Here is a 26,862-nt window from a genome sequence, read left to right as displayed (position 1 = left end):
TAAGCCCCGAGGGTGGTTTGCACGTTAATGACCATGCCAATTTTTACAATTCTGACCACTGTCACTTTATGAGGTAATTACTCTGGAAGGCTTCAACGGATCTCCCTGATTCTGAGATTGTTTTTTCGTGACATATTGTACTTCATGACTGTGGTAAAATTTCTTCGATATCACTTGCGTTTATTTGTGAAAAAAACGGAAATTTGGTGAAAATTTTGAAAATTTTGCAATTTTCAAAATTTTAATTTTTATGCCCTTAAATCAGAGAGATATGTCACTCAAAAGAGTTAATAAATAACATTTCCCACATGTCTACTTTACATCAGCACAATTTTGGAATCAAAATTTTTTTTTGTTAGGGAGCTATAAGGGTTAAAAGTTGACCAGCGATTTCTCATTTTTCCAACAAAATTTACAAAACCATTTTTTTAGGGACCACATCACATTTGAAGTCACTTTGAGAGGTCTTTATGACAGAAAATACCCAAAAGTGACACCATTCTAAAAACTGCACCCCTCAAGGTGCTCAAAACTACATTCAAGAACTTTATTAACCCTTCAGGTGCTTCACAGGAATTTTTTGAATGTGGAAGAATGTGGAAGAAAAAAATGAACATTTAACTTTTTTCACAAAAATGTTACTTTAGACCCAATTTTTTTTATTTTCACAGGGGTAACAAGAAAAAATGGACCCCAAAATTTGTTGTGCAATTTCCCCTGGGCACGCAGATACCCAATATGTGGGGAAAAAACACTGTTTGGGCGCACGGCAGGGCTCGGAAGGGAAGGAGCGCCATTTGACTTTTTGATTGTAAATTTGCTTGAATAATTAGCGGACGCCATGTTGCGTTTGGAGAGCCCCTGTGTGCCCAAACATTGGAGCTCCCCCACAAGTGACCCCATTTTGGAAACTAGACCCCCCAAGGCACCTATCTAGATGCATAGTGAGCACTTGGAACCCCCAGGTGCTTCACAAATTGATTCATAAAAATGAAAAAGTGTTTTTTTTTCACTTTTTACGAATCAATTTGTGAAGCACCTGGGGGTTCCAAGTGCTCACTATGCATCTAGATAAGTGCCTTGGGGGGTCTAGTTTCCAAAATGGGGTCACTTGTGGGGGAGCTCTAATGTTTGGGCACACAGGGACTCTCCAGATGCAACATGGTATCCGCTAACAAATTGTCGGCTCAAATTGTTAGCGGACACCATGTTGCGTTTGGAGAGCCCCTGTGTGCCCAAAAATTGGAGCTCCCCCACAAGTGACCCCATTTTGGAAACTAGACCCCCAAAGGCACCTATCTAGATGCATAGTGAGCACTTGAAACCCCCAGGTGCTTCACAAATTGATTCGTAAAAATGAAAAAGTGAAAAAAAAAACACTTTTTCATTGTTATGAATCAATTTGTGAAGCACCTGGGGGTTCCAAGTGCTCACTATGCATCTAGATAGGTGCCTTGGGGGGTCTAGTTTCCAAAATGGGGTCACTTGTGGGGGAGCTCCAATGTTTGGGCACACAGGAACTCTCCAAACGCAACATGGCGTCCGCTAACAATTTGAGCCGATTTTCCATTCAATTTGTTAGCGGACACCATGTCGCGTTTGGAGAGCCCGTGATGTGCCTAAACAGTGGAGCTCCCCCACAAGTGACCCCATTTTGGAAACTATACCCCTCAAGGATTTTATTAAGGTGTATAGTGAACATTTTGAACCCAGAGGTACGACACAGAATTTGATAACATTAGGTCATCATATTGAATAAGTTGTCATTAGTCTTGAGCGCAAGTGCTCGCTACTTGAGTTTGCATCGGGTACTCAGGTATGCACCATGTACAGCATGTGCTCGAGTGACATGCTCGAGTCCTGCTCCGCATGTTTCACGGTTATTAGACACCCAAAAAAAAACATGCGGGGATCGCTCGTGCATGGCAGGCAATCCCCGTAAAGTTTTTTTGGCCGCGAAGCATATGGGGCGGGGACTCGAGCATGTCACTCAAATACCCACAATACTCAATGCATACTAGAGCACCCGATGCAAACTCAAGTAGCGAGCACTTGCGCTCAACACTAGTCGCCATATCGTCATCTTTTTTTCTTACTTTTGAAAAAAATCCCAACCCCATCACAACCCTAACCCCAAACCCAGCCCTAACCCTAGCCCAACCCTAACCCGAGAGTTTATTTTTGACGCCGTTCCTCGTGCGGTATAAGTGATTAGACGACTTTATTCTTCGGTTCGGTGTGATTACAGCAATACCAGAATCATATCGGGTTTTTATGATTGACAGCTGTCTCACACTAAAAGACGCATTTTTTGTAAAATCTAGTTTTTGCATCGCCATATTTTGAGAGCTATAATTTTTCCAGATTTTGGCAGACAGTCATGTGACGGCTCGTTTTTTGCGGGATGAGTTGACGTTGTTATTGGTGCCATTTTCAGGCACGTGACATTTTTTGATCGCTTTCTATTCCGATTTTTGAGAGGCAGAATAAACAAAAACCAACAATTCAGGAATTGTTTTTTTTTTTTTATTCTGTTCCGCGTGTGGTAAAATTGATAAGGCAGCTTTATTCTTCGGGTCAGTACGTTTACAGCGGTACCACATTTATATTGTTTTTTATGTTTTGGCGCTTTTACACAATAAAAGCTATTTTATAGAAAAAATTATTTTTTAGCATAGCTTTATTCTGAGAGCTATAACTTTTTTATTTTTCGGCTGATGGAGCTGTATGGTGGCTTGTTTTTTGCGGGATGAGATGACGTTTTCAGCGGTACCATTTTTATTCATAGTGGTCTTTTTGATCGCGTGTTATTCCATTTTTTGTTTGGCGATATGGTGATAAAGCATTGTTTTTTGCTTCGTTTTTTTTTTTTTTTTTTTTAACCGTGTTCACTGAAGGGGTTAACTAGTGGGACAGTTTTATAGGTCAGGTTGTTCCGGACGCGGCGATTCCAAATATGTGTACTTTTATTGTTCTTTTTTTTATAATAATATGTATTGATGGGTACATTATATTTTGATTTTTAGTGATTATTTTTTTTTTTATATTTTTACAATTTTTTTTTTTTCACTTTCAGACAGCTTTTATACTTTATTACTTTGTCCCACTATGGGACTTTCACTTTTTTTTCTCTGATCGCCTGCATGGCACAGGAATGCAGCACCATCCGTGTGCCATGCAGGCTGTCAGCGCTGGACAGGGAGATTGTTTGAAGATGCACTGCGCATGTCCAAACAATCTTCCTGCTTTTCTGGTGACCCGGATGTTGTCATGACGACATCGGGTCGTCATGGCAACACCCGGAAAGCCGCGTCAGACAGCGCTGGAAGCCGGAAGAGGAGGTGAGTATCTGCGATCACCTCCCCTTGCCCCCGCAATGCTGCGATCGACTTCGATCGCAGCATCGCGGGGGTTAATGTGCTGGGAGCGGTGCAGGACCACTCCCTGCACATAGTATTGGGTGTCAGCTGTGACAATCAGCTGACACCCAGCGGCGATCGCGCCCGCACAGCCTGTGTGCGCGCGCGATCGCCATGACGTACTAATACGGGTCTGGCTCTTAAATCCCAGGGCACAGACGCGTATTAGTACGTCAGATGTTGTTAAGGGGTTAAATCATGTGACAGTTAAGTTGCAACTTCTTATTACCTGGAAAATCATAATTCTTTCCATTCTTCTCTTTTAAAAAAATTTGAGGGGACCTTAAGACATAAATAAGGTGGATTTGGAAGGGTTTTGGGAGTATGAGGTAGAGCGAGTTCTTAGTTCCAGGTGGGTCAGGCGGTGTCTGCACCATCTCGTTAAGTGGAAAGATTGTGCAGCAGTACACATTGGTACCAATGACAAAGTTAGAGGAAGGTGGAAGGTCTTTAAAAATGATCACAGGGAATTAGGAGAGAAGCTGAAGTACAGGACATCCAAGGTAGTGTTTGCAGAAATAATGCCGATTCCACTAGCGTCACTAGAAAGTTAGCGGGAACTTAAGGAGATAAATAAGCTGCAGGATAAAGGGTTTGGGTTCATGGAGAACTGGGCCTACTTCTGTCGGCTACAGGCTCTACGATAAGGACAAACTGCACCTCAACTGGGAGGGTGCAGATGTGCTGCAGTGAAAAATGGTCAGATGGATGGAGGAGCTTTTAAACTAGGATCTGGGAGGGGGGGGGGGTTTTGTGCAAATAAGGGCATAGAGTAGACAGAGAGAGAGACAGTAGGGGTCAATGAGGATTTAGGGGGCTGGGACATTCAAGGAAAGTAAGGAGGCAAGTAGGAGTAATAAATAGTTAATAGTAAATGTCTGCTGGCAAATGCAAGAGGTCTTGCAAACAAAATTAATGAATTAGAGACTCTAATGTCAGCCACAGATTACGATGTGGTGGGCATTACGGGAACCTGGCTGGAAAGCCATGACTGAGTGACAAACATAGAGGATTACACTACATTCAAAAGGTTAGGAATGAAAAAAGGTGGAGGGGTGGGTATTTTCATTAAATCCAACTTAAGACCTGTGCTAAATGACGACATTGGAGGGGAGCTTCGACAATGTAGAGTCAGTATGGGTAAATGTACATGGAAATGCCAATAATGGAACGCTGCTAATTGGAGTTTGCTACAAGCCTTCTAATATAGCTGAACATGTAGAGGATGAAATGCTGCAACAAAAAAAAGTCATGGTCAAAGTGTTGGCTTCCTTAAAATTGTTCCAAAAAATGAAGTAATTCTCCCAGAAAATTACTGCAATTACACATTTTGCTATACATGTTTATTTCCTTTATGTGTATAGGAACAACAAAAAAAAACAGATAAAAAAAAAGGCAAAGTGAACATAATTTCACACAAAACCATCAAAAATGGGCCGGTCAAAATTGTGGGGTGTGGGTAAAGAACTTTATTTCAAGCATGTGAAGCTCATTCAAACTCAATTGTGGCAAGTAACAGGTGTGGGCAACATGAAAATCACACCTGAAACCAAATAAAAAGGGAGAAGTTGATTCAATCTTTGCATCGTGTGCATGCGTGTGCCACACTAAGCATGGAGAACAGAAAGAGAAGAGAACTGTTCTAATCTTGAAATTCTTGATATTTTTCAAGTCCATCTCCAGAGATCCGGATGTTCCTTTGTCCTTGGTGCACAGCATAATCAATACATTTACAACCCATGTCACTGTAGCTAATCTCCCTGGATGCGGACAGACGAGAAAAATTGATGAAATGTTGCAATGCAGGATAGTCCAGATGTTGAATAAGTAGCCCCACCAAAATTTCAAAGAAAGTCAAGCTGTCAGCGTGAACCCTCCGTCAACATTTGAATTAAATGAAATGCTATGGCAGGAGAATAAAGCGGACCCCACTGCTGACACAGAGGCATAAAAAAGCTACACTGCAGTTTGCCAAAATGTACATGAGTAAGCTGAAACCCTTCTGGGGAAGTGTCTTGTGAACAGAGGAGACCAATATAGAGCTTTTTGGTAAAGCACATTCTACTGTTTAAACAGAAGGAAGCCAACAAAGAAAAGATCACAGTAACTACAGTGGAATATGGTGGATGTTCAAAGATGTTTTGGAGTTGTTTTGCTGCCTCTGGCATTGGGTGTGCACTGTGTGCAAGGCATCATGAAATCTGAAGATTACCAAAAGATGTTGTGTGGCAATGTAGTGCCTAGTGTCAGAAAGCTGGGTTTGCGTTCTAGGTCATGGGTTGCCAGCATGGCAATGACCCCAAACATACATCAAAAAGCACAGAGAAATGAATGGAAACAAAGTGCTGGAGAGGTGTGAAGTGACCGCCAATGAGCTTGGATCTAAATCCCATTGAACACCTGTAAAGAGATCTTAATATTGCTGTTTGGAGAAAAATATTAAAATTTGAGAATCTTCAGTAGTTGATACCTTTGGCTAACTGAAAAGATGGTAACAAACTGAAAAATTTTAAGACTACTCAGGTCTCTTCTTCAGACATAGTATAACACAACATCTGAAGTGTCACATATTTATACACAACAGGGCACAAGAATAATGCAATAGATAAGACAAGTAGCGTGATGTAGAACTATTAGTATGGGAGAGGGAGAAGCAGTTGTGGCCATGAATATTGGAACAGTTCATTGATAAGGAGTGTGAAAGTTTTATTGTCCTGTGATTGAGGTCTGGTCCATGATTGTGATGCCGCCACATGGTCTGAGGAGCACATTCCTTAGTTGATGTAGAAAGACATAAATCCATGCGAAACATTAACTCCTGCTCTGTGAGTGTGTCAAAGATTGTCATAAGTTTGTAATTCCACATTTTTCTGTCTCTCTGAGATTTGAAGTTACCTTTTAATACAAGTAATTTCATGTCCATGATGCTGTGATCAGGGATAAAAAATGTCTGGCCACAGGTAGATCTAATCTTTTTTCTTTTATTGTGTGGCGATGAGAATTCATCCTTGTTCTAAGTTTTTGCCCTATCTCCCCAGACTGATGTGACCCACCCTTTCCCCTGGTGCATTTCTTCTCTGTCCGGATTTTGCTCCGCATTGGTTCGTGCCTGGCTGCACTACGTATGGTTTCCATTGGATTTTAGTAACTTCATAATTGTAATACTGATGGCCTAAAATGTTCCCTTCCTTCCTTTTTCTTCCTATAACTTGATGTTTTATTGGACGTTATACTTATATTCTATGATATACTGATGCTGATATTGTCCTGGTTATTATTTTTATTTTTTTTGTATTTTTGTAATTGAAAATTATTTAACCTTTCAATAAAAATTGAATTTTGAAAAAGGCTTCTCCCGTGTGACTTCTCTGATGTTTCTAGTCTGTACAGAGACCAGTCGTGGCATTCTCCTTTGTGTGGGTTCTCCGGTGGCAATCAAGATGCACTTTCTGTTTAAAAAATTTCCCACATTTTGAATATGAAAAAGGCTTCTACCCTGTGTGACTTTTCTGATGTTTCTTAAGAGTTGCTTTCCGTGTAAAATATTTCCCACATTTTGAACATGAAAAAGGCTTCTCCCCTGTGTGACTTCTCTGATGTGTATTAAGAGTTGATTTCCGTGTAAAATATTTCCCACATTCTGAACATGAAAAAGGCTTCTCCTCTGTATGAGTTCTCTGATGTTTATTAAGAGCTGCTTTCCGTGTAAAATATTTCCCACATTCTGAACAGGAAAAAGGCTTCTCCTCTGTATGAGTTATCTGGTGTATAACAAGACCGTATTTCTGTTTAAAATGTTTACCACATTCTGAACATGAAAAAGGCTTCTCCCCTGTGTGACTTCTCTGATGTTTATTAAGAGCTGCTTTCCGTGTAAAATATTTCCCACATTCTGAACAGGAAAAAGGCTTCTCCTCTGTATGAGTTATCTGGTGTATAACAAGACCGTATTTCTGTTTAAAATGTTTACCACATTCTGAACATGAAAAAGGCTTCTCCCCTGTGTGACTTCTCTGATGTTTATTAAGAGTTGCTTTCCGTGTAAAATGTTTACCACATTCTGAACATGAAAAAGGCTTCTCCCCTATGTGAGTTCTGTGGTGTTTAACAAGACTTGATTTCTGGTTAAAACATTTCTCACATTCTGAACATGAAAAAGGCTTCTTCCCAGTGTGAATTCTCTGGTGAATAACTAAATCTGATTTTTGGTAAAAACATTTCTCACATTCTGAACATGAAAACGGCTTCTCCCCTGTGTGAGTTTTCTGGTGCTTAACAACACTGGATTTTTTAGTAAAACATTTCCCACATTCTGAACATGAAAAAGGCTTCTCCCCTGTGTGAGTTCCCTGGTGTTTAACAAGATCTGATTTCTTGTTAAAATATTTCCCACACTTGGAACAAGAAAATCTATTCTTGGCTGTGTGAATTTTTTGACGTTTAGTAAAAGATTTTTCGAGAGGAAAACTATTTCCATATTCTAAAAATGTCTTCTTTGCTTTAGGAGCAGTTTGTTTTTTAATGCTTAATTTGTGACTATGATTTTCCTTAGTAGTTGGTAATGAATCAGAAGACAGGACCTGTTTCAAAGGATCAGGTGATAAATCTTTGCTGTGAAGGGATGATGGTAAATCTGGAGTAATGACATTCACTTCAATTGTATCCTGTGGGATCTCAAGATCGTCTGATTTAAAAATTGAAGATGTCAGCTGTCCCTCTGATCTCCAGGTACAGTCATCTGCTAAGATAAAAATCTATTATTTTTCAATAAAATATCCTTGGATTTTATATTTTTTTACATTTCTACTTAAACTGTCTATAATAATGGCAAGTTATGTAAATATATTGAATTAATTATTCACCAAGACACTGACATTTCACAATCTAATAGAAAACCTCATAGGATGAACCAGTAGAGCGTGGTTTTCAACTGTTTGTTCATTCTGCCTCCCAAATATGGAATAAAAAGCCACCAAGTTATGTACGCAAAATAATAACAATAGAAACTTCTACTCATCTCACAAACAACAAGCCCCACTCAGGTCCATCGTCTGTAAATGAAAAAAATCATAGTTACCGGTAACAGGATTTTACAGAGCCCATGATAGCACCACCTGAGAGACGGTATCCGCCCACCAAGGATAGGAAACCTGCTGAATAAAAAAGGCGGTACCTCTCCTCCGCATCAGTTTTGTTTTAGAGCACGAGAGGACCTCCAGACAGTATGTTAGTACACAACTACCACCAATAAAACATTTCTCACTATACACCCATATATAGAAAACACCATAAGTGATCAAAAAGGGGGGGGGGGAGGGGCATATAAGGGTGCTGTCATGGGCTCTGTAAAATCCCGTTACCGGTAGGTAACTATGATTTTTTCCCCCTTTTCCTTTGACAGCACCACCTGAGAGATTTATATAGAACAGACACCTTAGGGATGGATCACCGCTTGCAACACCTTTCTCCCAAAGGATAGATCAGCAGATGAAGAAAGATCAAGCCAGTAATGGTTATAGAAGGTAGAAGGAGATTACCATGTTGCTGCCTTACATATGTTATCAATGGACACTTCCGCCTTCTCAGCCCAGGAGGCTGCACCAGCTCTGTGGAATGGCCCTTCAGGTTCTCTGAAACTGGCACATTACTAGGGGAATATGCTAAGCTAACGGCGTCCCTGATCCATCTAACTATAGTTCCCCTTGTAACTTTAAGTCCCTTACTAGCTCCCTGGAAGGAGACAAATAAGGCATCACTTCTCCTCCAAGGCCTTGTTACCTCCAAATACTGAAGCAAAACCAGTCTAACATCTAGAGTATGAAGCCTCTGTTCCCCTAAATCTGTTGGGTTAGGATACAATGAGGGGAGAATGATCTCCTGTGTTCTGTGGAATTTGGAGGCCACCTTCGAAAAATAGGCCGGGTCTGGTCTTAACGTAACTCCATCTACAGTGACCTGTGTAAAAGGATGATTTACTGACAGAGCTTGTAAGTCAATAACTCTACGGGCTGATGTTATAGCTATTGTAACGGGTCTGGGAGGTGGAACCTCTGAGCAACTATACAAGGGGGCGGTCCTTGTAAGGAAGCGGGTGGCTCCCAGGGAAGACGGGCAGGTAGTCACGGCAAGTGATAGGGACAGTCGCTGGGTAGAGGGGCAGGTAGTCACGGCAAGTGACAGGGACAGTCTCTGGGTAGAAGGACAGCAGGCAGGTGGCTGGTGAGCACTCCCAGGTGAGCGGGTAAGAGTCTCTGGACGGGCAGGTGGTCACGGCAAGTGACGGCAGAGCCTCCAGGTAGGCTAGCAGGCATGTAGCAGGTGAGCGCTCCCAGGTGAGCGGGCAAGAGTCTCTGGACAGGCAGGTGGTCACGGCAAGTGACGGCAGAGCCTCCAGGTAAGCTAGCAGGCAGGTAGCAGGTGAGCGCTCCCAGGTGAGCGGGCAGGAGTCTCTGGACAGGCAGGTGGTCACGGCAAGTGACGGCAGAGCCTCCAGGTAGGCTAGCAGGCTGGTAGCAGGTGAGCGCTCCCAGGTGAGCGGGCAGGCTGGTCCATAGACAGACTGACAGGTGTCGGAAGGCAGACCGTCGGACCGCAGGCTTGCAAGCAGGTAAGCGGATATCAGGCAGGTATCAAGCAGGAATCTGGCAGGTGACTGGCAGGTAACAAGCAGAAATCTGGCAGGTGACTGGCAGGTAACTGGTAGCGGGACCTGAGGACTGAAGCAGAGTGAAGGCTTTGCAACAGCAATGCTCGGGCACCTCCATTTTGGAGGAGGTGCCTTATATATGGGAGGTCCTCCGGCAATTGGCCGGGGACTCCTTAGGACGGCGCGCGCGGTCCCTTTAAGAGAGGGGGAGCGCGCGCGCGCGCGCCCTAAGCACACTGCCGGGGAAAGAGCACGTGCCGGAAGCAGCGGGGAGAGAAGCGCTGGAGGACGCCGCGCCAGGAGCGGGGAGGTGAGAGGGACGGCGTCTCTGCCTAGTACGGGGCAGAGACGCTGATGCTACAGTACCCCCCCCCCCTTTAGGCCCCCCCTTTTTTAGGCCAGAGAGAAATTTATCAAGGATGAGAGGGGCATGGATGTTCTCCCGGGGCTCCCACGTTCTCTCCTCAGGACCAAACCCCTTCCAATCTACCAGAAAAAAGGTTTTTCCTCTTACCCTTTTGGTGGCCAGAATGTTCTCTACCTCAAACTCGTTCTCAGCGGAAACCGGAGCAGGGGGCGTACCTGTAGACTTGGAAAAAGAGTTAAGCACCACGGGTTTGAGGAGAGATACATGGAAGGAGTTAGGGATCCGTAAGTTGGCCGGGAGTTTCAATTTGTAGGCCACCGGATTGATTTGTTTGATAACTTCCAGTGGGCCGATGAACCGAAGCCCTAACTTGTAGGAGGGAATCTTGAGCCGGACATACTTGGACGAGAGCCAGACTTTATCTCCAGGACGGAATTGTGGAGGATCCAGGCGTTTTTTGTCAGCGTGTTTTTTTCATCCGCTCGGACGACTGAAGGAGTGCGAATCGGGTACTCTCCCAAATGGAGGAGAATTCGCTAACGAGAGATTCCGCAGCCGGATTGTCCACAGAGGTGGAGACGGGAAATGGGATCCGAGGATGCTGACCGAAGACTACAAAAAACGGGGATTTGGAGGAAGATTCGCTCTCGTGATTATTGTAAGAGAACTCGGCCCATGGTAGGAGATCCACCCAGTACGAATGGTGGGCATTAACGAAGTGCCGGAGGTAACTGGTCAGGTTCTGATTGATCCGCTCCACTTGACCATTGAACTGTGGATGGTAAGCGGAGGAGAAGTCCAGAGTGACATCAAGCAACTTACATGTGGCTCTCCAGAAGCGTGAGGTGAACTGAACCCCACGATCCGACACGATGAGGAGGGGCAGGCCATGGAGACGGAAGATGTGGCGGATAAAGTCTTTAGCCAGTTCGGGTGCAGACGGGAGGCCCGGCAGGGGAATGAAGTGCGCCATCTTGGAAAGCGATCAGCGACCACCCAAATGACCGTACAACCGGCAGAGACAGGGAGATCCGTTATAAAGTCCATAGCTATATGCTGCCACGGGGCAGCAGGTACTGGAAGAGGAAGGAGGCGACCGGCTGGCAGATGTCTCGGAACTTTGTTGCGGGCGCAGGACACACAGGCTGAAACAAAGTCTATTACATCCTTGTGCAGGGTAGGCCACCAGTAATGCCGGGTAATAAGCTGGAGGGTCTTTTTCTGACCGGCGTGGCCAGCTAGCTTAGACGAGTGACCCCAGTGTAGGACCTTCTTCCGATCAGGTACTGTTACGAACGTCTTACCGGGAGGGAGACGATTTAGATTCACGGGGGCCACTTGCATTACTCTGGCGGGATCAATGATGTGCTTAGGTTCCTCCTCTAGATCAGATACCAGGATGGATCGGGACAAGGCGTCAGCTTTGATGTTTTTGTCTGCCGGGCGAAAATGAAGAACAAAATCAAAGCGGGCAAAAAACAAGGACCACCGGGCTTGGCGCGGGTTAAGTCTCTGGGCGCTCTGAGGGTAAGCCAAGTTCTTGTGGTCCGTGTAAATTATTACCGGGTGAAGAGCCCCCTCGAGCAGGTAACGCCACTCCTCCAGTGCCAGCTTAATGGCTAACAATTCTCGGTCTCCAATAGAATAATTGCGCTCAGAAGAGGAGAAGAGTTTGGAGAAGAAGCCGCAGGTTACCATTCTTCCGGAAGGCGACTTTTGGGTAAGTACCGCTCCGGCTCCAGAGGAGGAGGCATCAACTTCCAGGAAGAATTGTTTGTTGACGTCCGGACGATGCAGCACCGGGGCGGTAGAGAAAGCCTGTTTTAAGGAAAGAAAGGCTTCCTCTGCTTCGGGCGGCCATTCTCTGGGATTAGTGCCCTTACGGGTGAGCGCAGAGATTGGGGCAGTCCGAGAAGAGAAGTGCGGTATGAAGAGGCGGTAGTAGTTGGTGAAGCCCAGGAACCGCTGAATAGCCTTCAACCCCTCAGGTCGAGGCCACTTCTCGATGGCAGACAGTTTCTCAGGATCCATTCGTAGGCAGGTCTGAGAGATTATGTAGCCCAAAAACGGAAGCGAGGTCTGCTCAAAGAGGCACTTCTCATATTTAGCGTAGAGATGGTTCTGCCTGAGCCCGAGCAGAACCTGACGAACATTCCTCCGGTGTGTGAAGAGATCCGGAGAGAAGACCAAGATGTCGTCCAGGTATACCACTACGCAGGAGTAGAGAAGGTCCCGGAAGATGTCATTGACCAATTCTTGAAAGACGGCGGGAGCGTTACAGAGACCGAAGGGCATTACCAGGTATTCATAGTGGCCGTCCCGGGTGTTGAATGCCGTCTTCCATTCATCCCCCTGACGGATACGGACCAGGTTATACGCCCCACGGAGGTCCAGCTTGGTGAAGATTCTAGCCCCCCTCAGACGGTCAAATAATTCCGGAATGAGCGGAAGGGGGTATTTATTCTTCACCGTGATCTGGTTAAGGCCTCTATAGTCTATACAGGGACGGAGTGAGCCGTCCTTCTTTTTGACAAAGAAGAAGCCTGCTCCCGCCGGGGAAGTAGATTTCCGGATGAATCCCCGGGCCAGATTCTCCTCAATATATTCTGACATGGATCGAGTCTCAGCAGCGGACAAAGGGTAAATGCACCCACGGGCATCAGGTCGATTGGGCAGTCGTATGGTCTATGAGGGGGTAATGTCTCTGCCTCCTTTTTATTAAAGACATCCGCATACGACCAATAAGGAGCTGGAAGACCAGGTAGATTGGCTGGAGTAAGAGAAGGACGGACAGGATGGACGGGAACTAAACAAGTCTTATGGCAGTCCTGTCCCCAGCGAAGGACTTCTCCGGTCTGCCAATCAAGCACGGGTGCATGTTTCTGAAGCCAAGGTAGGCCTAGTAAGAGGGCGTGAGAGAGTCCTGGCAGAACATGAAAGGAGATGCTCTCAGAATGCAGCATTCCCACCTGTAGAGTTAGAGCTTCGGTGATGAGTTGGATGGGATGTGGTAAGAGACCCCCATCCACGGCGGCGACAGATAAAGGTACGGCCAGAGGTTTGGTGGGAATGCGGTATTTTTCTACCAGGGATTGAGAGATGAGGTTTCCAGCAGCTCCAGAGTCAAGTTGAGCCAGTTCAAAATAGCGGTTCTCTCCGCAGATGATAGAGACTGACAGCATCAGGGATGGAGAGGGTTTATTTTTGTCTAGGGCAACCTCTCTGAGCGATCCTAGACACAGGCGTTTCCCGACCTCTCTGGACAGGAACGGATCCGGTGCTCCTTACTGCCACAGTAGAAGCAGCTCCCCTCGGCACGGCGTAAGTCTTGACGGGTTTTGACCATCTTGGTCTGGTCGACCTGCATAGGCTCAGGTGAGTGTGCCTGGGGAGTAACGGAGGGAGTGATGGGTTTCTGGAAGATAGGGGCTAGACGTGGAAACCTCCTCTCACGGATGACCTCTTTGGCGCGCTCCTGGAACCGGATGTCAATCCGGGTGGCAAGTGTTATTAAGTCGTCAAGAGTGGTAGGAATGTCCCGCCCGGCGAGTTCATCTTTAATACGGCCGGACAGACCCTCCCAGAAGACAGACACCAGGGCGTCGTTATCCCAGGCCAGCTCCGAAGCAAGGGTACGGAACCGTATGGCATATTGGCCCACGGTGAGATTTCCTTGATGGAGGCGTAGCAGAGACTATGCGGATGAGGTCTTCCGTCCGGGTTCGTCGAAGACTTTCCGGAAAGCCGTGAGAAAGGCTGGCAGGTCGGACACCAGGGGGTCTCCTCTCTCCCATAGAGGATTTAGCCAAGCCAGAGCCTCCCCCGTGAGGTGGGACATGATAAAAGCTACTTTGGACCGGTCGGAGATAAACTGGTGGGCAGCGGCGTTGCCGGGTTGCGAGTCATGACACTAGCGGTGGTTGCTGGTGGAGCAGTCAGAGTGTCCAGGCGAGAGTTGACATTCCGCAGGTGACTCAGCATGGACTCCTGTTGGGACCTCTGACGGGACAGTTCATGACACAGGTCCGAGAGCGAGGGAGCTTGGGTGCCACCGGGTTCCATGGCCCGAGCAAACTGTAACGGGTATGGGAGGTGGAACCTCTGAGCAACTATACAAGGGGGCGGTCCTTGTAAGGAAGCGGGTGGCTCCCAGGGAAGACGGGCAGGTAGTCACGGCAAGTGATAGGGACAGTCTCTGGGTAGAGGGGCAGGTAGTCACGGCAAGTGACAGGGACAGTCGCTGGGTAGAGGGGCAGGTAGTCACAGCAAGTGACAGGGACAGTCTCTGGGTAGAAGGACAGCAGGCAGGTGGCTGGTAAGCGCTCCCAGGTGAGCGGGTAAGAGTCTCTGGACGGGCAGGTGGTCACGGCAAGTGACGGCAGAGCCTCCAGGTAGGCTAGCAGGCAGGTAGCAGGTGAGCGCTCCCAGGTGAGCGGGCAAGAGTCTCTGGACAGGCAGGTGGTCACGGCAAGTGACGGCACAACCTCCAGGTAAGCTAGCAGGCAGGTAGGTGAGCGCTCCCAGGTGAGCGGGCAGGAGTCTCTGGACAGGCAGGTGGTCACGGCAAGTGACGGCAGAGCCTCCAGGTAGGCTAGCAGGCAGGTAGCAGGTGAGCGCTCCCAGGTGAGCGGGCAGGAGACTCTGGACAGGCAGGTGGTCACAGCAAGTGACGGCAGAGCCTCCAGGTAGGCTAGCAGGCAGGTAGCAGGTGAGCGCTCCCAGGTGAGCGGGCAGGAGACTCTGGACAGGCAGGTGGTCACAGCAAGTGACGGCAGATCCTCCAGGTAGGCTAGCAGGCTGGTAGCAGGTGAGCGCTCCCAGGTGAGCGGGCAGGCTGGTCCATAGACAGACTGACAGGTGTCGGAAGGCAGACCGTCGGACCGCAGGCTTGCAAGCAGGTAAGCGGATATCAGGCAGGTATCAAGCAGGAATCTGGCAGGTGACTGGCAGGTAACAAGCAGGAATCTGGCAGGTAACAAGCAGGAATCTGGCAGGTGACTGGCAGGTAACTGGTAGCGGGACCTGAGGACTGAAGCAGAGTGAAGGCTTTGCAACAGCAATGCTCGGGCACCTCCATTTTGGAGGAGGCGCCTTATATATGGGAGGTCCTCCGGCAATTGGCCGGGGACTCCTTAGGACGGCGCGCGCGGTCCCTTTAAGTGAGGGGGAGCGCGCGCGCCCTAAGCACACTGCCGGGGAAGGAGCGCGTGCCGGAAGCAGCGGGGAGAGAAGCGCTGGAGGACGCCGCGCCAGGAGCGGGGAGGTGAGAGGGACGGCGTCTCTGCCTAGTACGGGGCAGAGACGCCGATGCTACAGCTATCAGTATCACTGTGTTCAGAGTGAGAGTTCTTTCTGTCACGCTTTCTAAGGGCTCAAAAAGGAGACTTAGTCAGGGCTTCCAGGACCAGGTTTAGATCCCAGGGAGGCATTCTCGGGGTAACAATAGGTCTGGATCTATCGCACGCCTTTTTAAACCTGATAACCCATCTATCTGCTGCCAAATTATAGTTATATAAAGCTCCTAGCGCTGATACTTGCACCTAAAGGGTACTGATAGCAAACCCCATATCTAAGACCCTTTGAAGAAATTCCAGAATAGCTTTAATAAGAATTTTAACCTTAGCCGACTGCGCCAAAATACATAGGAATTTTGCCCATGTCCTACCATAGATCTTAGTCGTCACAGGCTTCCTGCTTTTGAACAGAGTAGTGAATAGACCTTGGGAAAACCCTTCCTGGATTAGTAATGACCTTTCAAACTCCAGGCCATCAAATGCCCAACCTCTGAGCATGGAAGATGTAACGGGTCTGGGAGGCGGAACCTCTGAGCTACTATACAAGGGGGCGGTCCTTGTAAGGGAGCGGGTGGCGACCAGGCAGGCAGTCACAGCAGGTGACCGGGACAGTCTCTAGAAGAACGGGCAGGAGGTCACGGCAAGTGACCGGGGCAGTCTCTGGGTGAACGGGCAGATGGTCACGGCAAGTGACCAGGGCAGTCTCTGGGTGAACGGGCAGATGGTCACGGCAAGTGACCGGGGCAGTCTCTGGGTAAAGGGTTGGTACGACCTGTGGCGGCTGATGATAGACGTGAGCTCCCAGGTGAGCAGGCGAGAGTCTCTGGATGAACGGGTGGTCACAGCATGTGACGGCGGAGCCTCCAGGAAGACCAACAGACAGGCGGCAGATGAGCGCTCCCAGGTGAGCGGGCAGAAGTCTCTGGACAGGCGGGTGGTCACAGCACGTGACGGCAGAGCCTCCAGGTAGGCTAGCAGACAGGCAGCAGATGAGCGCTCCCAGGTGAGCGGGCAGGAGTCTCTGGACAGGCAGGTGGTCACAGCACGTGACGGCAGAGCCTCCAGGTAGGCTAGCAGGCAGGTAGCAGATGTGCGCTCCCAGGTGAGCGGGCAAGCTGGTCCATAGACAGACTGACAAGAGTTGGAAGGCAGACCGTCGGACCTCAGGCAAGCAGGCAGGTAGTTGATGTGCGCTCCCAGGTAAGCGGGCAAGCTGGTCCTTAGACAGACTGACAGGAGTAGTAAGGCAGACCGTCGGACCTCAGGCTAGCAGGCAGGTAGCAGAATATCAGGCAGGAATAAGACAGCAAGCTGGCAGGAATCTGGCAGGTATCTGGCAGGTAACTGGCAACGGGACCTGAGGGCTGAAGCAGAGTAGTGAACAGTGCAACAACATTGCTCGGGCACCTCCATTTTGGAGGAGGTGCCTTATATATGGTGAAGTCCTCCGGCCATTGGCTGGGGACTCCTTAGGACGGCGCGCGCGGCCCCTTTAAGAGGGAGGGAGAGCGCGCGCGCGCGCCCTAAGCACAGTGGCCGGGAAGGAGCGCACGCTGCCAGCAGAGCGGGAGGAGGACGCCGGGCACGGAGCAGAGAGGTGAGGGGAACAGCGTCCCTGCCTAGCAGAGGGCAGGGACGCCGGCGCTACAGAAGACTGGGCCTTGCTTGAGGAGATCTGGAGCATCTGGAAGGACCCATGGATCTGACTGGGACATCCTCTTTATCCAGGTGAACCAGGGTCTCTTGGGCCAGAATGGGGCGATTAGTATGACCCTTGCTTGTACCTCTCGAATCTTCCTCAAAATCGTTGGCATTAACATTCACCCTGCTTCAGTATATTCTGACTCAGAAAATCTGATCCTCAGTTTTCTTTGCCTCTAATATGCAGAACCGAGAGCATAAATTGATGTTGTTCTGCAAAATGTAGAATCTGCTCTTTCACCAACAGGAGAGGTCGGGATCTCGTGCCCCCCTGATGATTGACATAGTCGACTGTTGTCTGACATAATTCGGATGTGTTGTCCCTGTAGTCGGGAACTGAACTTCATCACTTCATTCTTTACCGCCAACAGCTCCTTCATGTTTTGAGGAGAAGGCTTTCTCGCTGTCTGACCAGACTCCTTGTATTACACGATCTCCCAGATTTGCTCCCAGCCATCTGAGCTTGAGTCCGCTGTAATTATGTCCCTGACCTGATACGACCAAGGAACTCGCTGTGACAGGTTCTCCCGATCCAGCCACCATGCGAATGAGCTGATGGCTGTATTGGAAAGTGTCATCTTCCTGTCCAAGTGTCCCCTGAGTTGTTTCTCCGCTGCTAGGATATCAAGCTGCAGATATCGGGAGTGTATCTGAGCCCACTGGACTGCTGGGATACATGATGTCATTGTACCTAAAAGAGTCATTGCTTTCCTTAGGGTCATGGATGGATTCCTGACTACTCCTGAGGCTAGGGACGTAATTCTGTTTTTCTTGCCTTCTGGTAACAGACAAGTCTATCCCTCTGAGTCGAAGATAAGCCCTAAAAAAGACGGAACCTTCCGAGGCTCCAGGCTTGACTTCTCTAGATTCAGTAACAATCAAGGATTGATCAGGCTGGCTCAGGCTCTTATCAAGAGAGCATTGAAAACTCGCATTGACCTGCCTACTACCAGGAAGTCGTTCAGGTAAGGGACAACTAGAGTATCTTGTTCTCTCAAATGCGCCATGACTTCCAGAATGATCTTCGTAAAGATTCTTGGAGCCATGGAGAGGCCGAAGGGCAGAGCTGTGAACTGAAATTGCCTCACACGATTGATGATATACACAGCTACTCTCAGATACTGCTGGTATCCTGTATGGATTGGGACGTGGTAATAGGCGTCCTTCAGGTCAAGGACACTCGTATAACAACCCGGGAACAACATCTTTATGGCTGATATTATAGATTCCATCTTGAAGGGTCTGTAGATTAGAAAGTTGTTTAGGCCATTCAAGTTGATTATGGTTCTAAAGGAGACAACCAGCTTCTTTATCAGAAACAGGGGCGAATAGAATCCTTTCCCCTGCTCGCTTATTAGTCTCTCTCAGAACCTTCTTTTCCACTAAGTTTAATACCTCTTGCTCCAGGGCTCTTTGCTCTCTGGGCCTCCTGGGAGACGAAATCCTGAAGGTCTGCAGGGGAATGGATCTGAATTCCAGTCTCAGTCCTGTCTTTATAATTCCTGATATCCAGGCACTGGATGGAATTTTTTTCCAGGTAGGCAGGAAGTGGGACAGTCTTCCTCCTACCTGGGGAGGCCCGTCACTTAGGGGATTTTCTGTTCTCAGAGGAAGGACCTCCGAACATGAAGCCTCCATTCCTTGTCCTTCCATCTGCACTGGTCTCTGGAAAATGTACCTATACTACACTTCCTTTTACGAAAGGAAGTCTTGTACTGAGGCATCAACACACTGGAAAACCTGTGTTTCTTATCTGTGGCTTTATCCAGTATGTCATCCAGAGCTTTGCCAAAAAGAAACTCCCCTTCACACGGGATTGAACACAGTTTCATCTTAGACTGTACATCACCTGACCAGCTCTTGAGCCACAGAGCTCTGCGAGCTGCGATGGATAAATTCGCTGATCTGGCGGCCAGTCTTACTGAATCTGCCGACGCGTCCGCGAGGAAAGCAGCCGCCCCCTGCATTAACGGAAGACTGGCCAGGATTTTTTCCCTTGGAATGTCCCCTTTAATCTGGTCTTCTAGATGCTGAAACCAGACCATCATTGACCTGGCTGTGCAAGTGGCTGCGACTTCCGGTTTCAATGCTCCCGCTGGTCACTCCCAGGTTTGTTTTAATAAGGTTTCCGCTTTTTTATCAAGAGGATCCTTGAAAGCTTCTAAATCCTCAAACGGCAGGGTGGATTTTATTTAGAGAATTTTGATACTGTCACGTCAATTTTTGGGGTTTTATCTCACCTGGTTGATTCTTCTTCCTCAAACGGGTATCTTCTCTTTGAAGGTGATGGTAACTGCCCTCTCCCATCAGGTCCTTTCTATTCCCTGTCGATAAACGATCCTCTCATTGACGGGGAATGTGCGCCTCTTCTTCTGATCCAGACCCCCAATCATGATGTCCTGAACAGTACTAGGGGTCTTGGTATCGGCTATGCCCATAGTTGTTCTGATGGCTTTAATCAGCTTATCCGTGTTTTGCACTGGAAAACATGGCCTACCTCCTGTATTGCTATCTGAGGAAGATGATGATGATGAGGATGACAAGTAGGTAGGAGAGGAAACAGACTTCACCTTGCCCTGGAATACTACAGAATTTCTGAGTCTGATGTATGACGTCTCAGCTTCCTACTCTTTTTACGTATAGCCAACGTCTTTAGGGAGTCCCTAACCTCCGTCTGGATTAAAGATTTTAAATCCATAGCAAAATTAGGTGTTTCCTCTGATATGGTTTCTTGGATACAACTCGGGCTAAGCTTTTTAGTATAAGTGCTGGGAAAATTAACCCTGCACAGCGCACACTCCATGTTATTCCTCTTGGCACTACACTTTTTGGGTTTTTCCTAGTAGAAAAAATACATAGAAAAAAGGGACCCATCTACTATGGTGAACTTTCACATAGATCACTCACTACTCTGCCGTTCAGGGTACTGGAGATTGAGGCTGGATCAATTCATATGATCGCTCCCGGCTGGAGGTGGTGGACTCGCGACCTGCACTGCTCCTCTGGCTGGTCTTGCTGCCGCTTGTCCGACTGACACTGCTGCGGCCTTGATGGAGCTGCTGTTGCTGCTGCTTTGGTGGCTTCTGCTGCTGCTGCTCTGGTGACTGCGGCTCTTGCCGCAGGGCGCTTCATTTCCTGACACACGCCCTGCGTGTGCGCAGCCCCATGGACCAGCATTCCGGCGCGCAACGTCAACAGGGTGCGCCGGAAACTAACATGCGCTCTGCGTGTGTGTAGTCCTGGTCCCGGCACGCTACGTCAGCAGGGAGCACCGGAACCTCTTGACACGTGCCCTGCATTTGCACAACCCCGGAAGTCCCACTTGCCAGCGCGCTTAGCCACAGGGTGCATAATACCACTGCACTCCCGCGTGTACCCTTGGTGGGTGGATACCCTCTCTCAGGTGGTGAAAAAGGGAAAAAAAACAGAGGTTTCCATAAAGGCTCTTGAAAAGCAACATGGCTTCCATAACCCAATCCAGCAATATCTGCTCCCCCAAAGTCAAATCTCCCCCTTGCTTCTGAGCCTTGCAGTGTGCCCAAACCACATTTAGCATCTATGTATTTGACATTACTATAGTGAGAAGAACCCACTTAATTTACGGTGTGTGTCTCCTGGAGCACAATCTGGGCACTATGTGCTGGGTAATAAAATGGCATAATTGCAATTTTCACTCTCCAACATCCACTGTATTCTAATATCCAGAAAGTGCCAGTAGAATCAAAATAGTCACTACCCCTTTAGATTAATTCCCTGAGGGTTAAAAATTACACAATGGAGCAATGGAGTCACTTTATGTGGATTTCACCGTGCTGCCCTGCTAAGGGCAGCACGATAGCTCAGTGGTTCGTACTGCAGCCTGGGGTCCTGGGCTCAAATGCCACCAAGGACAACATCTGCAAGGAGTTTGTATGTTCTCCCCGTGTTTCTCTGGTTTCTTCCCACACTTCAAAGACATACTACTGATAGGGAATTTAGATTGTGAGCCCCAATGGGGACAGCGATGATGATGTATGTAAACCGCTGAGGAATATGTTGGCGCTATACATATATATATATATATATATATATATATATATATATATATATAAAGAAAATAAAGATTATTACTGCTCTGGTTTTCTGTTATTATGTCATATTAGGGCTTCTGCAAATGGTGTGTCTCATCTCCTCTGGGATCTGCTCCCCGACGTCTGCTTCTCTCACCAGAAGCCGCCTTATTCATCCTGCAGGCGGCGCTGGTGATGGAGGAGATGTCAGAACCAGAAGCTCTGTATGGCGACGGCTCTGTCCAGCCACTAAGATTAGGGTGCCTGGGACCTGTAGTACCATCCAGTCTTGCAGTATGGGGGTATGTGCTGTCCAGCTGGAGTAATCTGCTCCCTGCTTCAGCCAACTGGAAAGCACCGCACCCTACTAAAGCTGGAGCATATTGCCGGAAGCTGCCGGATACAGCCTTGTTCTCCTCTGGTTCAGTCCTCTGTGCTCAGCTCCCGGCTTGTGTATTTGTTTCTTGTTGGGACTCTGACCTGTTTACTGACTACTCTTGTGTCTTCTGATTTTGTATTTTCTCTGCTTTCCTGGTCCTGTCCCAACTACCTGACTATTCTTCATCCCATCTCACTCCACAGAACAGCAGGTAACACCAAGGCCCAAGCCTAGGGGTCTCTGTGTAACGCCAGATCCATGTAGAGGGGGTTAAAGGATGATGAGCTAAACTGTGAGTATAGACAATAACACATCTCCTGAAATGATCAAACTCAAGAGTCTTCATCAGTAAAAAATGAGTAACTAATGGTGAAACCTCTCTGGGGTAATTATAGTATGCGGCTTGGTGGCTCTTGGCCATCTAAATTATTGTAAGGTCTAATAAATATTTTCTATCACATGAGATTAAAGAAAAAAATATACTTTTATTAAAGAGAACTATTTATAATAGTGCAGAGCTGAAAATGTCTTAATTTTAGATCTCGGGCATCTGGGAGAGTCAATGGAGACCTTTTTTTTAAAGGCTACCAGGGAGTTACAGACTGACGTAAGTGAGGCCGGACGATCCCACCACAATCAAACTATCATACAGAATGAACCTGGAAAAAATAACTTCTTTTTTTATTCTATGTTACATCCTCAACAACAACATATGTATGAGAGGAGAACTACAAACTAAATAGGAGTTGCACTCATTTGTGGTGGACCATTGGAGCTACTATGAGTCCTGACCAGAAGAGTAGAGAAAGTATTAGCGCCCCCATTTCAGGAGAGATTGTGCAGTAATCTGAATTCTATAGGATTGAAAATATAATGGAATTTATGACATGGAGTGAATCCATGAAACCAGGGCTGGAGCCAACACATCTCCTGCAGGCGTGAATAAATGTATATTACAGCCATCAGCCACGCACAGCTTAGATATATATCATGGCACAGGTGTAATGTTTTCTGTATAGTTTATCACAATCCTGTTTGAAGTTAGTTGGTTTTAAAAGAAATTGAAAAGTCAGAATAAAGGGAAACTCTGTTGTTATTATACAGAAATTCACACTTGGCCTCACTGCACATTTAATGTTGTTGATCATAAAAGTGAAGTTTGGCCAGAAAGACTGGACCTGGTCTTGTAGGGACCATATGAGCATATTCAGCAGAACAGAAGGGAGAGAAGGTAGATTCATCCAATAAGATATCAGGGATCTAGGAAGCCAACAGCATCATTACCCTCCGCTTTCTCTTACAGGCCCATCAGAATATTTTTCTTCAAGTGATTTTCTAACTTGTCAGCACATTCTACGTACGCTGCCATTTGGCCTTGTAGTTTACAGATCTGGACAGGTCACGGTCAGCGTCTCCTAATCCCAGGGGGTAGGTGGATTGTCGAGGTTGTAAGTTCTATAGAAAAGGGCTTTCAATGTCCAAAATGATTTGAATAGGAGAATGTTGTGGACTAGCGGCAAAATGGTGATCACACGATTGTGATACGGCCGGACTACACCACTGATAAAGTAGCCACAGACAGGGACTGAGAAGAATCTGTGACTTCTCTGCATTTAGTGGTCACTACTCACCTGGGTAGTCATATGTAGGAATCTCCTCTTTACATCGCTCATCACCCCTCACATATGTCTCTGTAGTATTAATATGGGTGAGATCTTCACCCTGAAACAAATATTGTAAACATGGAGAAGTCACATCTATGATCAGCTCTAATCCTGCCATCTCCACCGTTCTCATTACAATAGTCTATAATATAACCGGGGATGCGGGTCTCTGTCTGAAGCCTCGATAGACTGCGCATGCGCGACGCGCAGTATGGCTCCAGACAGAATCAGGCATCCAGCCATTACAGGTAAGAGGAGTGTGTATGGCTCCGGAGATCGCTGTATGCGTAGGCACTGAACGTATACCGCAATCTCCGGCGCCATACTTACCTGATCGGGAAGAGCGTTGCAGCGGTGCCTCTCTTCGTCGGAGATGGGGCAGGAGTGAGGCGTCGGATCGGCGCATGTGCATAGCGCTATCTGGCGCCGTTTTACTGAAGACACATTTACAGTGTGTGTTCAGCAAAAATGGCGTCGGACAGCGCAGTGCTTCGGCGACACACTCCTCCCCCAGCCTCCGGCAGAACAGGGCGCAGAAGCGCTGGAGCACAGGGAAGAAAGGTGAGTATAACTGTTTATTTTTTTGTATGTGTGTACAGTGTGAAAGGAATGAGGGGGCCACACATACCAGGATTGGGGGGTGAGGGGGCCACACATATCAGGATTGGGGGGTGAGGGGACCATGCATATCAGGATTGGGGGGTGAGGGGACCATGCATACCAGGATTGTGGGATGAGGGGATCATGCATACCATGATAAGGGGTACCACACATACCAGGATTGCGGGGTGAGGGGACCATGCATACCAGGATTGGGGGGTGAGGGGTACCATGCATACCAGGATTGGGGGTGAGGGGTGCCATGCATACCAGGATATGGGGGTGAGGGGTGCCATGCATACCAGGATTGGGGGTGAGGAGTGCCATGCATACCAGGATTTGGGGGTGACTGGTGCCATGCATACCAGGATAGGATGGTGGGGACAGGATGGGGGCAGCACAAATACCAGGAGGGGAGCAGCACATACCAGCATGGGAGACCATATAGCAATAAAAATGCTCGCCACCTGGGCGTAGAATGGGTTCAATAGCTAGTATAAAACATATAGTACTGGTGGATAAAACAAGGCTGAGCACAAGACCTTCACAGCTGTCTACACATTATAGATCTCATGACACCTTCTCTCCATCTACCTGATGATTTTGAGGAACATTGGGATCTTCTTGTTTACAGTCCTGTGGAAGAAGAGGATGGGGACATCTCTCTGGTGTTGTTCTCTTACTGGATATATCTGGAGGAAACACATACAGGGACTGAATTCATTCTTTACATACAGATAATTATAGGCCGTGTGTATTTAGTCCTGTCTATTACCTGGTGATGTGAGGGCCTGGGGAAGCTCCATCATGACGTCCTTGTACAGATCTTTGTGTCCTTCTAAATACTCCCACTCCTCCATGGAGAAATAGACGGCGACATCCTGACACCTTATAGGAACCTGACACATACAATGACACCGTCATCCCCGATCCCTTCATAGCGTTACTGTATAATATCCCAGCATTTCCAGCAGTGTCACCTCTCCAGTCAGCAGCTCAATCATCTTGTAGGCGAGTTCTAGGATCTTCTGGTCATTGATGTCCTCATGTATCAGGGGGTGAGGTGGAGGGCTCAGTAGTCTTCCCCATCCCTCAGACACAGGGTCCTGACAGTGCTCACTAGAGGTCTTCTTCACTACTGTGTAATCCTGGTTATGGAGACACACATTAATAAATCTTACTCTAGACATTTCCAGAGTCCTCACCTCTCCAGTTCTGTCCATCTGTTATTCCCATAGATAAGAATGATGTAATGTGACGTCATCAGAATCTCTCACCTCTCCAGTAAGCCGGAAGAGGATCTCTAGGGTGAGGTGGAATATCCTCTCCACCATCTTGTCTCTGTCCATATCCATCCTTGATGGGTAAATCAGGAAAATTCTCTTATATAGAAGATCTTCACTGAGGGGATCCGATATTGTAGGGACCTGAATGAGATGATGATGAGCTGATGTAACATCATAAAAATCCTGTGTAATAATACAATTACTGGAGATAATAAGGGGAAATGTGGTGGGCCACTGAGGAGGCCCCAGATGTTGCAGAAGGGCCAGCTGGGGTATGTAGTCTCAAAGGCAGCAGATAATGATGTCACAGTAGTTGGAGTGGGTCGCTGGACCCCTAAACACTTCCCTAGTGTCCACAACAATTGTCGGAAGGTGGCACTTGTGGATGGTATAGGACCCCCAGGGGGCACTCCTGTAGTTGTGGTGTCTGGGTGCAAGTTTGGAGTGCCCGTGATGTTTGTGCAATCACACGCAGCCAGACACGCAGGTGAACTTGTAAACATAACAATTTTACTGAAGGAGGTAACGGGGTACAGTCTCTCTTGAAGGCAAAGTTTACAGTATTTTGTGCATATGAAAGTAATGGTTCTCTCCTCATGAGACAAGCGAGGTTATGGCCTCTCAGGGCGGCTGGAGCAGAGTCCTCTTCACTTGCTAGTAGAGGAAATGCTATGCGCAGTCTAAGTAATATTACACTGATGGAGGGACCTTCACAGATTGGCTCTCCGTGGAAACACACTAAAGTCTGGGTGTGCTCACAGTTTTTAGCCCACCGTTCCCTTTCGCAGGGGGTATTCGATGGTGTGGCAGCCACGTGGATCTGGTCCGGCTAGAAGCAAACAGGATAACCAGCGTGCAGGAGAGCACACGAACAGAGTTATCTCTCCTGACTGGAAGAGGCTTGTCTTTTTTGGAAGGAGATTATGTGGAGAAAAATGTCCCCCCAGCGTGGACTGGCATGGAAACTCTTCTGTAAGAAATAGTGTCTGTCTCCTGTATCTTCATTAGGCAGCTTGAACCGCCCACTACTGATTTGTACCAGTGCTCAGTCAGTGTGCGAGCCCTGAGCTGAGAGACTCCTCCCAGCCGTGTCTATGGCAGCTTATTGTGAGGAGAATAATCACTTACCTTTCATATACACACATTGGCCAGTAGATGGCAGGAAAGTCCAATTTACAATGCAATGTATTATATCTCCTAACTCACAGTGCCCACACTGGAACAAGTCTACTATCACACTACAACTGTCTCATTTAGCAGCAGTAGAACGTGAACCGGGATGCCACAGAAACATATGAGGAGATATATTATTTTACAGTACCGTATTTTTCGGACTATAAGATGCACCTAGGTTTTAGAGGAAGAAAATAGAAAAAAAAAATTAAGCAAAAAATGTGTTGACATTGCTGACACTGGTATAGGGGTAATGTCCTCCAATTCTAACAATATCCCCCATC

At 47.4% G+C, this 26,862-nt stretch overlaps 1 protein-coding gene across 4 annotated transcripts in view; it reads right to left on the bottom strand.

Moving 5' to 3' along the window:
• Positions 1-4,747: 4,747 nt before the first annotated feature.
• Positions 4,748-26,862, bottom strand: part of LOC141192421 (uncharacterized) — a 33,707-nt gene continuing 11,592 nt past the window's right edge. For 3 of the 4 annotated variants that reach the window (XM_073661942.1, XM_073661940.1, XM_073661943.1), the window contains 6 exons: positions 25,397-25,546; positions 25,100-25,267; positions 24,895-25,018; positions 24,714-24,811; positions 23,487-23,577; positions 4,748-8,160 (listed from right to left, as the gene is read on the bottom strand). In XM_073661942.1, the coding sequence (XP_073518043.1) occupies positions 6,911-8,160; positions 23,487-23,577; positions 24,714-24,811; positions 24,895-25,018; positions 25,100-25,267; positions 25,397-25,474 (1,809 nt within the window). In that variant the 5' untranslated portion in view covers positions 25,475-25,546 and the 3' untranslated portion in view covers positions 4,748-6,910. The remainder of the gene's footprint in view (positions 8,161-23,486; positions 23,578-24,713; positions 24,812-24,894; positions 25,019-25,099; positions 25,268-25,396; positions 25,547-26,862) is intronic. The other variant, XM_073661941.1, reaches the window with a different exon arrangement.

Source organism: Phyllobates terribilis, unplaced genomic scaffold (assembly GCF_046119375.1).
Source record: "Phyllobates terribilis strain yellow unplaced genomic scaffold, ASM4611937v1 Scaffold_61__1_contigs__length_8056638, whole genome shotgun sequence".
NCBI classification, from domain to species: domain Eukaryota; kingdom Metazoa; phylum Chordata; class Amphibia; order Anura; family Dendrobatidae; genus Phyllobates; species Phyllobates terribilis.
The sequence above is the reverse complement of the archived record's forward strand: the minus strand, read 5'-3'. Positions and strand labels throughout refer to the sequence as shown.